The 12,946-nt window shown below is 40.0% G+C and overlaps 1 protein-coding gene across 14 annotated transcripts in view; it reads right to left on the bottom strand.

Moving 5' to 3' along the window:
• Positions 1-5,320: 5,320 nt before the first annotated feature.
• EML1 (EMAP like 1) overlaps positions 5,321-12,946 on the bottom strand; it is a 131,053-nt gene continuing 123,427 nt past the window's right edge. For all 14 annotated transcript variants that reach the window (XM_052783135.1, XM_052783130.1, XM_052783138.1 and 11 more), the window contains 2 exons: positions 7,159-7,289; positions 5,321-6,886 (listed from right to left, as the gene is read on the bottom strand). In XM_052783135.1, coding sequence (XP_052639095.1) covers positions 6,761-6,886; positions 7,159-7,289 — 257 coding nt within the window. In that variant the 3' untranslated portion in view covers positions 5,321-6,760. The remainder of the gene's footprint in view (positions 6,887-7,158; positions 7,290-12,946) is intronic.

Here is a 12,946-nt window from a genome sequence, read left to right as displayed (position 1 = left end):
AGAAATACTGCCTCAGCTTATGCTTTAGCCCCATCCGAGCATTGCCAAAGCCCGTGTTTTGATACGGCATATTCCACGTCACGGCATAATGTAGTGCCCTTGGAGGACAGTATGTATCTTTGCTGTCTCTTGCAGAGAAGGCTGTACTGAGCCAGGCAAGGAGCCACTTCGTTTTGTTTGTTTTATCATTATTAAAATCCCCTTGGTCCCGCTCTTGCAAGGTCAAGATTGTTTGGGCTTGAACTTCTAAAGAAAGAGGCCAGGCTTGTCATGGCAGGGTAACAAAAGCAGCGGTGTTCTCACCCAAAACTAGTCCAAAAGATCTCTGCACAGAGGCAATGCTGTGCTCGTGAAGTCAGAGATAGTCAGGACTCTCCAGGCTGCTACACTGTGTGTGGCCAGATTTTCTGCTGAACAGGAGCTGTGCATACGGGAAATGCCAGAGGGCTTTTCACTTAAACCGAGCCTCCTGTCAGCTTGGTCTCCAACTGCTTGAGCCATAGACAGAAACTCTCAGAGCTCAGCTTCTGCTCTTTTTAGGTGCTGTAAGGAGGCCAAAACACTTGGACCTCTGGCGTAATAACCTCCCCTGTGGTTATACACTGATGTCATAAATTCGGAATTATGATGTCAATCAAAGCTGCTGAAAAGAAGAAGCTGGGCAGGAAGGAAGGAGCCCTAAAATGTTGACATTTATCTTAATGAGAAACTGAATCCAGAACGAACAGCCAAGGCAACTGATTTTGTAGAGAGAGGCGTTCTCTTCAGGCTGCCTCAAGCAGACAGTTCCCTCTTCAGCACGTCTCTGCAGCGCGAGGGCAATGCAAGGCAATGACAAATTACGAGAATCTAACATGGCTGCAGAACTCATCCAGCCTTTTTAATTTTTGCTTTCTAACCATAATGACTGAACAGCCTGAAGGAGACTTCTTTAGCCTACAACCTGGAATCTGGAGCAAACGTAGCTCGCATAGCGCTGATAGCCAGACTCCACAGAGCAGCTGAATTTGCTTCCCTCTGGCTACATGTTTATTCTAGGCAATTCCATGGGTCAGATTTTAAAAACGTTCATCTCTTAGAAGCTTGTGCTAAAAACCCGTTCACTTGCACGGAGACCCAGAAAACGGGTCACCATTCTAGCAGTTATAACCTCAGCACCTCAGAGTAGACCCAAACAGGCAGCCTTTAAGGTACAAATATGTCCACTACAAATGAATGGAAATGTCTAAATTAATTTAATGTAGTTGGTAGATAGCCAAAAGATGGTAAAAACAAACCTGTGCTAAGTTGGGACTGTGGAGGTGGTGGGGAGGAACCACTTTTCATGGAGTCCAAGACCTCAAGCGTTCCTACCAACACGGATAAAAAGCAAGGTCCAAGGAAGTGCCTACAGGGTCTGGTGACACTAACAGCGTAGTGGCTCTGTCGAAGGGAGGCACCTTCCCGCACTTCCACATTTGGCACGAGACCAAGGGGAACCCACAACGCTGTAAAACATCCTGATTGACAAAGGTACCCCGAGTGGCTTTCACAGATGAGCCCGTCGGTATCACCACTGACACAAACAAGGCCTACCCAACTTAGTGCTGGATGGCAGCTTTGGCCGAACTGTCATCAATACCTCCATGTAAACTATCACTTAGACTTCTACAATTATTTAATGAATTCAGGGGGCAAAGTTGTTCCATTAAGAAAAATGAAATTGCTGCAGGAGTGCATGACTAAGGAGAAACATAAATCTCTCCCAGCAAGAGCGTGAACCACTGATGTACTCACTCATCCGGCAGCCAGCAGCCTCCGCCCAGGAGCAGAGAGATCTGGGTGCGATTCTGTCCTTCCCCTCAGGAGTCGGTTCCTCATCTCCCACCTTTGGGGCTAGGAGATGCTCTGGCTTGGGGCGTCTCTTCTGAAGGGCAGCCCGCTGCAGCCAGAGCGGCATGGCAGTGATCGGACCGCTCCAGCATGGCTATGAATCCGAGCCAGTAATGGAAGAAAAAGATTTCTGTTTAGGCTTCTCGTAAGTCTGTTTTTTCACTAGTAATTAAAGTGACATTTTCCCTGCCATCTGTAGGGTTTTTGAGGATGCATTCCAGTGATCTGTCAACAGCCCTAGTTCCAGGGACAGAGGAGAAAACACAACAAAAAGACTGCCTGCTTCTCTGAGCAGAACCTGAAGAAATGAAAAATACCAACCCTTGCAAAAAAGGGTCTGTTTGCCCTTGCAAGCTCTTGTCACGTGAGTATTTTTGAAGGGAAATAATATCCTCTAATATTAATTCTTTTGAAGAATAAATTTCATCCAAACATTTCACAGAGGAAATATGACCTTGTATTAATTATCCTTGTATTAATTATAATAGTAAAAAATCCATTTTAACAAAATTGATTTGCTTCATGAGAGGATTTTTTTAATCCTTTAAAATGGTGGCGTTTTTTTAATTCACTAGCATTGAAAAACTATTTACTTTCTCTTATCTCCTTTCTTCGCTGTTTTTTTTTACTTTTTTTTTTTTTTTTTAATACAGTGACTGATTTTTGTGAAGCTCATCTGTTGGAAATTGTTAATACCTGTCACATTTCAAAAACCTGTCCAAACCAAGCACTAGGAAAAGTATCTATGTAATAATCATCTTTCAGGTAGTAATTCAAACAGTACATAGAGAATTAAGTTGAAAAAAGCTGTAGGTTTCATATAATATGAATCTGTGTCCTCTAGGAGAAAATATATGAACACACAGGAGAGAGAAACAAAATAATGAAAAGCCTCTACGTGAAAATGGGTTGATGATCCTAAAAACCAGATTGAGCCTGTGTTTGTTTTATAAGTGTATAGAAGGAGGAAGAAGCCTTTTGAAACCATAGGTATTGTTTCTGAATAATTTAAGACTTAGGGAATAGATATTATCTACTTCAGTAGCTAATCACTTTAAATAACCTGACACAGAAATGTCACCTGAACATATATACATGCTTATCATTTTGGGCAAATATGACAGCCATACTGTTGTAGCGAGTGTAGGATCACAAAATCCCATTGCTAAACGCCATACAACAATGGAGAAAAAAAATCTCTACCCTAAAAATATTTTAAAATCTAAGTATGTGATATAGATTACAGGGCTGCCCACAGACAAACGGAGGACAACCGAGAAACAACGAGACAGCGTTGATCACCTCGCTACGCTCAGACAAGGCAGGCAGGAGGGCAGGGCAGGGAGGAAGGGGCTAAAAGCAGATGCAGCCACCGATACTGACAAGTGCAAGTCAAAGGAGGAGCGTGGATACAGATACAGTAAGAAACCAGGAACTCAGCCCCAAAACGATCAGAGAGGTAGTCAGGGCCGCTGGTGCTATAAGCAGTTAAGGGCAGCAACATGTGCCAGTAAGGGCTAAGATTGATGCAGTCCTGGAAGCTGAAGTCACAGAAGAGCAACGCTAAAAACGAAGGGAGGAAAAGGAAGAAACAGGAATTAAAACTGAAGAAAGTTGAAAGGGAATAGCTGAACACTTGGTAGACAACAGCAATACACAAGAGCCACGAAGAGATGAGTCTCTTCTTTGAGCAACACTACACCTGCTGCAGCCAAGGTGAGGGGAGGGAAGGAGCAGGAGCAGAAGCCTGGCCCTATCTCCAGCCATGGCCTTGAGAACCAGCCTTACGCTACATGGAAGGGCAGGAAAAGACAACTGCTGCAGAGAGAGTATCAGGTGAAGGAATCAGGTGTAAGAGTCCCAGGTGCTGCTGAGGGAACGAAATACACAAAGTTCAGGAATAACTCTTTCTTTCCCTTTTTTTTTGCTCTTTTTTTTTTTTCTTTTAAAGCAAAAAAGAGGACACTCCTGAGGAAAAAAAATAAATGCAAGAACTAAGGAACAAGGGTGGAAGTGGGGAGAGCTGAAGATTATATATAACAATGGCAAAATTGTGTAGAATTTCCTGGATAAAGAAAGAAGAATCACTTTAACAGTAGTCAAACGGGTATTTGGCTCAAGACATTACCCACCATTTGCCAATTCAGCTAATACGCTTATCAGGATTTCATAGAGGAACAAAGACACATTTAACAGCAAAAGTTAGGAACGGAGGAGCAGCAGAGGCACAGATGGGATGGGATTGTTGAAAATCCCCTTTGATCAGTAACCCTAGGGATGAACTTGCAGGATTCTTCATCTATTTCTTGTAACGGATAATAGTTTAAAATGAAGAAAGGGATCACAAATACATTATTACATCCCAACAGTAGCACCATGGGAGAAGGATGAAAAGGGAATGAGCCAACCCAATTTGCAGCTCCTGTTTTCTCTGTTGCAAGTAATGACAAATCACCTACAATTCTGAAAGCAGAAAACCTGAAAGCACCCCATCTGCAAAAGCAAAAAAAAAAAAAATAATAAACAGAAGGTATCGTGGCATAATCAAGTATCCAGACAAGATGAGAACCTGTCACTTGTGTATTACGACCTCTTAGGATTGGATTAACCCTAGAAAGGGTAGGGATATTATGCCTTAGTTTCACACACTTCAAGCACAGGGAGATTGACATCGCCATCAAAAGAAGTTGTTCCAGTGCTCCTCTGTCCATTTATTTTCTTCTCCACGTTGCTCCTTCCTCTGTACAAGCTCAGTACAAGCACTCATACAGCTGCACAGCTAAATCAGATGAGGAAACGGGTTTTCTGTTTTGTAGTAGTTGTTGCTTGCTTGCTTGGCCTTTTTTTTTTTCCTCTTCCCTGAATTGATTTTAACCTGGGTCCATCCCCCAGCTGGGTTCTCCCTGTGGCCACGATAACTCTTGTGCTGCTGCACGGGATGGGAACAAGCAGCTGGGGGCAAGACCTCTTCCTTCAGTGACAGTGCTAGATAACATCAGCTTAAAGTGACCCTGAAACCCTGGCCTTCCAAAGTCTTGCCTGAGGACAAGTTCCTAACACAGAGAAACTGTCAGGAGCTCCTGCCACGAGCATAACCCTGCACAGTGGAATGACTTTCCTCCACCAGCCGAGAGCTCAGAAATAAGTGATGTGTACTAGGAGCCAGAACCAAGGCAGTCTGTAGATGAAAGCAAGTGGCATGTCCTTCTTCCCTGCCGTGAAGCTGGAGTTTCACTCTCTAGGTGTGCATTAGGGATCACGTTTCCAGGGTCATGCTCACACATGAAATTATGTACCCCCAAATCAGTATTTTATTCCCAAATATTTTCAAGTGCAGCTCTAATTGAGAAATCACAAATGTGTGTCGTTAAGTAAAAGCCTGTCTCTTCTATAGGTATTTCACGTTGAAACAAAGATATTTTACTAAACAGGAAGAATACATTGAAAATTCACTTTAATACATGTTTATTGGTGTCCTGCACTTTCAGTGTAGGAGGTTGGAGATGTAATAAAAAAGTTTCAAAATTTATTGATTCCATTTCATTTAAATCACTCTAAACAACCAGTGCTTTAGAGTTCAGAGAATTAACGTTGACTGTCCGTTACAGGCAAAATTTTAATATTACCTTTTTCAAGTCGGCTTAGAACTCCTCTCCTTAAAATTCTTCGGATACATTCCTCAAAGTAAACAATACATTTCAATCTGTGTCACAATCAACATTGATAAGGCCTTCTTAACCATTTTATACCACCTCCACTATTACTTCATTGCAAAACACAATCTTATTTCATACTATAAATATCCATCCATGCACAAAACACAGGGGCCAGAAGTTACACATTAATATCTCATGTAGGCTTCCAAGACTTCCTTTACCCTCTGCAGGTTTATGGTACACTTAAAAAGATATCTTTAGACTTGGTCTACTTGGTCTTAAAATACAAATATACAATATCCATAAGCATAAAAAAGTAAAGCTAGATTGCCTTACCATTTGTTATGAACTGCTAAAATCTTATACATGTACAATATAGCATCATGCTGATTAATATACATATTAGTTAAATATATCAATCAATAATGGGGATGTGGCCAAGCTTTTTTGTCTTGTTTTCAAAAAGAAATTGTTCATATACAAATAAAAAGATTTTTAATTTAAACTCATATGGAATACCTGAACCACATAGACATCTGTAAACCCTGCTGAGATACTCAGGTCAAACTGGGGCATAACCTGCTGATTCACTTGAACGGGAACACAACTCCTCACAGGTGATACCCAAGGTGTGCTATTCCCAAGAGAATGCAAATTTACCAGCATTCACATTTTCAGGTCTAGAACACTAATTTTTGCATCTTACATCTCGGTTTATACTTTTTGTACCTATTCATCATCCTCCATCAGAAACAATTCGGTACCTCGACACTGTCATAGATTTTTCTAAATAAGTAGATATACAGTACAAAGTGTAGATAGTGAAACAAGTAAGCACATATATACAGTCTTTGAAAGGCATTTTTGTGACCATTTTAGCAGTGTTTATAGAAAACATTTAAGATAGTCACATTCCGCTGATACCACTGTATTGCAAACTGTCAAGCCACATTTCTTATATTAAACTTGTACTGCATTGTATATCGTACAACAGAAGAGAAAACGATCATTCTTAAGGTGTGACACAATGAAAAAAAAAAAAAGAAATCACTAGACTGAGTAAGGTAACCAGCACAGGGCTTAATTTTCCTGAGGTTTGTAAGAATTTTTTAAACAAAAATCACAGTGACCAGGCTAAACTGCAAACATACTGTTAAGTTTTAAATATACAGTTTATACATAAGTTCTGTGCATGGTCGACTCAACTGTGTATGTTCACGCTGATGTTTCCTTTAAATGACTCGCCACTGCATAATACTTGTATCTTTTCCGCCTGTGGAGATGAGATGGGTGTCTTCACAGAGAAAATCTACATTAGTTACATGACTACTATGTCCACCGTACACATGGCTTGGAGCCTAGAAAACACCATATTAGTGAGAATATAAACTGTCATAAAAACATATCGTTATAAAATTCATGAAACAATGAAACTAAGGCATCACATCATTCTCAAAGTATTTTAATATTAAATTAAATTTTAAATGTAACTGTAGTCTGCATCAACTTTAAGTAAATCCCTTAGGCATATACATATTCCTATTCTTCCTATTTTTTTTTTGTACATAGGAAAACAACATTTAAGGCATTTGTACAAGTTACAAGAGTAAATGTATTTGAAATACCTTACCCTAAACTGTGAACATGGATACGAGAAGAGATGTACTTTGCCAAAATCATCCCCTGTTGATAGCAGTTTTCTCCCATGTGATCGACAGACAGCGTTGATATCTGTTCCATCTGAACCTTCAGGCCATACACCTGAAACACAGAGCAACTAATTAAAGGTTTTTATAATGGAAATAAAAGTGACAGCTTAAGTTTTTGTTAAAATATTAAGAAAGCATTACTTGTTTAAAGAAAAAAGATAAAACTATAAAAATAACTGCAGCTGAGTCAGTATGTATACTTCAGCACCAGCAAAAGACCCGATCCTAATAGGAAATCAAGCACATAAACAAATACTTTCTTTCCTCTAGTCAGCAAAGTGCTTTTTACTCTGAAAAAAAAGAATCCTGCTGAAGTACAGTCACGTGTCTGAGCCTAAAAGAGTTTTCATATGGTTATGTAGAAAAATACCAGTTACTGCTTTTATTTTCCGTTCTGCTTATGTATGAGCTAACATAGTTTCTTCATACTCCTGTAGTCTAAAAAACTACCTATGTATGATTCAACATACTTTCTTCATATTACTAAAGTCTAAAACCTATGAAACAAGAAATTAGTTTAAAATGTTATTTAGTAATTAATAGAACCCTCAAAAAGAAACTGAACCTACTATAAATTTTTAAAATGCTTTTGTTTTACTATAACTAACTCTCCTCCTTCCTCACGTACTCTACTCGTTGCTGTTCTTGCACAAAGTGGTGTTCCAAAATTAAACTGTAGGTTCATCAATGCAAGGATCAAATCTATGCACCTGTCCTGGTTTCGGCTGGGATAGAGTTAATTTTCTTTCTAGTAGCTGGTATAGTGTTGTGTCTTGGATTCAGTATGAGAAGAATGTTGATAACACACTGATGTTTTCAGCTGTTGCTAAGTAGTGTTTATACCAAGTCAAGGATTTTTCAGCTTCTCACACCCAGCCAGCAAGAAGGCTGGAGGGGCACAAGAAGTTGGGAGGGGACACAGCCAGGACAGCTGACCCAAACTGGCCAAAGGGGTATTCCATACCATATGATGTCATGTCCAGTATATAAACTGGGGGGAGTTGGCCAGGGAAGCAGATCACTGCTCAGGAACTAGCTGGGCACGGTCGGCAAGTGGTGAACGCAATTGCATTGTGCATCACTTGTTTTGTATATTTCAATTCTTTTATTATTATTATTGTCATTTTATTATTATTATAATTATTATTATTTTCTTCCTTTTCTGTCCTATTAAACTGTCTTTATGTCAACTTTTTTTCAATTCTCTCCCCCATCCCACTGGGTGGTGGCAGGAGTGAGCGAGCGGCTGCGTGGTACTTGGTTGCTGGTTGGGGTTAAACTGTGACAGCACCACTTCTTTAAAGCCTCTGAATACTTGCCTGTAATAAATTGTAATTGTAATAAAATCCAACCACTTATTGAAATTTCAATTTTTTGTATGCAGTACTGTGAGGGTTTTGTTATGATTTTCATAATTCAGATTTTATCTAATCCCTACTCAACATAAGTGATACCTAACTTTCAGAGACCACAGACATAGTCAGTTATAACGTGTTCTGCCATTATGATGTGGCAAAACCCCCGCCTTGTCTTGGCGTTACAATTTTCAATGGCTGTCCCTATGTCATACATCCTCTGCAGTGTCCCCCTGAAGTCCTACCACTTGAGTGCATGCTCTTCCTTCGCTGTTCTTACAGGTCAGGATGAGAGAGCTGCTACTCCCCCTGCTTGCCCTCCCATCTCCTGGAAAGATGCCTATGCGGGCGGGCAGGGCAGGCACACTCCAGCCTCCCTTCTTTGGGCTATTGAGAACACCAAAGTGGGCATCTGCCCTGCACTGTGGAAACAGCTAGCCTTCGATCTTCATGTAATTCTTCCCAAATACAGTCTTTTTGCATCATTGCACAGCAATTCAAAAGCACTAAGAGGAAGTGATGCCATGTCTTTATAAGGAATTACAAATTGTTGTAAATAAAATGAAACACAAAGTACTGATTTGTGGACTGCCCCTAACTCTCCTGATGTGTGTGGAAACTCCTCTTAGCTAGATCAGTGACAGTAAAAAAGAGGCTTAAAGAAAAGGAATGTGCAAAGAAGAAACACAGTAATTGCTACTTGTGGAATTATGAACACGTAGAATGAAGAGACACAGAAAAGCTGTTTTAAATAACTGCTTTGACAAAAAGGAGGCTGTATGAACATCAAATGCTAGCTGAAAAGAGGCAGAAGTCTTCTCAAGACATCACTATGACAAGCTGGAGATAAACCCTAAAGGAAACGGTTTAAGAAACATGATAGCCATTTTGAAATGGGTAAAGGATCATATCAGGGTTTTCCTTTGAGAATGTACTGTTTCAAAATTTACTCTAGTCCCTCACTGTCAGTTTTTCCGAATATGTAAACTGAATCCCCTTTGCTGAAAAATTAGTCCATTTTTTTCGCATCCTCTGCAGACATGGAAAGAGACTGTTTCCTTTCTCTCATTTGAAGATTGATGTCATGCTTTTTCTCTCCCCCTCTAAAATTCATTCATTACATCTCTTCTCCCAGAACAAGATTTAGGTGGATAATTATTCTTGCTAGTCAGCACAGTATCTGTTGGTCCAACATGCAAAAACCAGAAGCAGCTATTCCAGCTGTGACTGAAGCAGATACTGATAAATGGATGATTACTTCACATTTTGCATGGCATCCTTTTCATTATACGTCCCACTAATGCATCCGCCTTTCCTACAACAGCATAACGCTGTTGAATCACGTTCAGTTTGCATGCAAGAGTAATCTGATCTTTCTGTGCAGATCTGCTCTCTTTCCTGCTCTTCTCCATTCTGTATTTGTACAACTGGGTTCTGCTGTTCAAGTGTGTCACCTCTTATTTGTCTCCATTGAATTGCCTCCTTTTTTCATACCATTCCTCTATTTCTCAAGACAACTTGATAATCCTGCAGCTTCACGCCACCTACAAATTATACATGCTGTTTTATCATCCATGCTATTAATGAATACATTCAAACAAACATATTCAGTGTACAGTCTTCTAGTCAGTTTCGAACTCAACCAGTCTGAGCTCTGCTTTGCTTGCAATGTTGTTAGGCTTTGCACAGCATCTTAGATTTCTTCTGTTCCTGTCCTTCACCTCAAATACTGATTTTTCCAAAACTGCGCATGTGATATGAACCGATGCCTTCGTTGTGCATACAGAGCATATGGCTCTTGCAAGAGCATACAGATCAGTAAGTGTTTTAAAGTCTTTAGTTCTTCACATTTACATGTGTTTTTGTATCACTAAAATATCCTCCCTTGAACACGCTTCTTTACATGCTGCTGATTTTCAGTTGAATCATCTCTAAACATTTCCAGGCTGGCTAATCTGTTCCCATGCTTGAAGACAGGTGTTCAACAGATCAATGTTCATTTTCCCCCCTGCATTGGTTATGTTGATCTGTGAGTGCTATGCATGCTATTTATGATTGTTATGTGATTCTACTAGAGTCAGAAAATATCCCTAGTTTCAGTCAGCCAGTAGCTGCTGAAAAATCAATATAGTAGAAGCTTCATGGCCTTGATGATGTGATTGCTTCTTCTATGTCCAGTGGGGCAATCCCGGCAAGCATTTGAAGACTGTTCATACTGGCTGCTCTGAGGCCCCAAAGTACTGAACAGTAGAGTGACTTCCAGCATTACCAGACTGGTTTCCAATTTATAATTTATGATCTTCTTCAATGTATTATTCTAGCCACTAACTTTGCACTTTATCCTCTTCATATGGGCTCTAAAGGTAAACATATGATTCTGCGGATACTGCATTCATTCTTCTCCATTTGTCCAGAACTTTTCCTGTTCTCTGTGAGGTCCTGAAAATAAGTACTAAGGGTCTCAAGATAATGCCAGCCAGTTGTTTTTACAGATACAACAAGGTTCATTACACTCAGATACTTTGAAGATATCTGACTTCTAACTACTTTCCAATCTACTCCTTCCCTACTGAAAGCGGAGGTCTTATCCTTTCATTACTGGTACTAACTGGGTTAGCCATCAGATTGTAGTAAGTCTTCTAATAAAGACACATTAAAAAAGAAAAAAAAAGTGTCAGGTTTTTTAACACTTCAGCCTTAGCAGTGTCATCTCTCCTCTCCGCATAGCAGACCAATATCGCCGTTGGCCCTTCCATTATTTCTGTACTTGTCACAAGTATGCATTTATGTTTAGGCTTTGTTTATGTGTCTCCTTGGTCCTCCGACAGCTTCTACTTTCTGCATTCCTCTTCCTTGTAGGAGAGGTCAACAACAGTTTAACCAAATTTGTGTCTTGCTCCCACTCCTATCTGTCCTCTGGGCTGGCAGAGTTTGTGCGCTTCATACTATCTAAGGAACTACCAGATCTCGCCTTTTCTCCAGGTTCAGATCTTCCCTAACAGGGCTTTGGATTTTTGCAGTTTGCCTCCCTGAAGTCCATTATTTCTATTTCATTGCTCTTTTTCCTTCCTATACTAAGGACCACACCTCCCTAATTCCACAGTCATTCCTATACAAGATGCATTCACATTTCAGCAAATTCTTTCCAACTCTCCAGAATCAAATCTGGAAGAAACTCCCCTCTAGGTGCTCATCTATTTCCTGTATCAGAAGAATTTTGAGAACTTGATGGTTAGCCACTGTACTGCAATTCCTTTCCGAAGAGACACTGGAATAGTTAAAATCTCACATCCTCAGCAATCCCTGTGATTTGACTGATTCTGCTAGCTATTAAAAAAATTCCATTAATTTGATCTTTCTGGAAGAATGGGCAACAGCATAACCCTGCCACCATTAATATTCTTTTTTGCATCTGTAATTATTAAGCATTATCTTTGTAACTTCCCAGTCTGAACCTAACTGTATAGCTATGAATCCTCAGCATATATGGCACCATGTTCTGTCCTTGTGCATTGCATATCCTTTCTGAGTAAGTTACAACCTTTTACTTTAAAATTCCATTCATTTGACGAACATCCTCACAATCTCTATGACATTACTAAAATCGTAATTGTGATAATTATTAAAACTAGCAGCTACTTTTATTTATTCCTCATCCTTGTTGCTTTAGCTTACAATAAATCAGTTCAGCATGGAGGACTGTAAGTATAAAAATGTATACACAGTTTCCACAAATTCCCCATTAGCCCAGCAGATCATTTTGTTCCACAGTCTGGCTCCAAAAGCTGATCTGTTGCAAGGTGGGGGAAAAAACCCTCTCAGGTGTGACACTCCTTTCCTATGACTCTCTATGCACCAAAAGCAGCCCCATATTCTAATAGCATGATATTTTGCATGAATCCAAATTATAACGTCAGGAATACTCACTTAAAGTATTTAGCATCTCAGAATATCTAAACCTATGATGCTAAATGCAAAGACTTTGCAGCTCTGTAACTGTGTGTCAGGTATACTCAAACCCCAGGGATATGCTAATAGTTCTATAAGGGCCTTCATCCCTCATATGAGAAACACAGTACGTTAACATGCAGCCAGTCTTCCAGGATTTCCTCCTTTTACTAAATCTGCATGTTGTAGTGATACCCAAGCACTTCTTGTCAGTTAAATTATACAAAATTTGAATGTGTCTTCCCAGCATATTGCTACTGCCATCCCATCTTTAGGCTCTAACAACATGTCCTTTCTGGCTGCCTTCAAACACATCACTGCATCTATTCCACTTGAAACATGGGTGAAAAATCTTCCTTGCTTATTGCTTATACTAAACCAGACTCTTCTCTGAACTTCTACCATG

The sequence above is a fragment of the Harpia harpyja genome, chromosome 3, assembly GCF_026419915.1.
Source record: "Harpia harpyja isolate bHarHar1 chromosome 3, bHarHar1 primary haplotype, whole genome shotgun sequence".
Classification (NCBI taxonomy): Eukaryota; Metazoa; Chordata; class Aves; order Accipitriformes; family Accipitridae; genus Harpia; species Harpia harpyja.
Note: the sequence above shows the minus strand (reverse complement) of the source record. Positions and strands in the feature narration are given on the sequence as shown.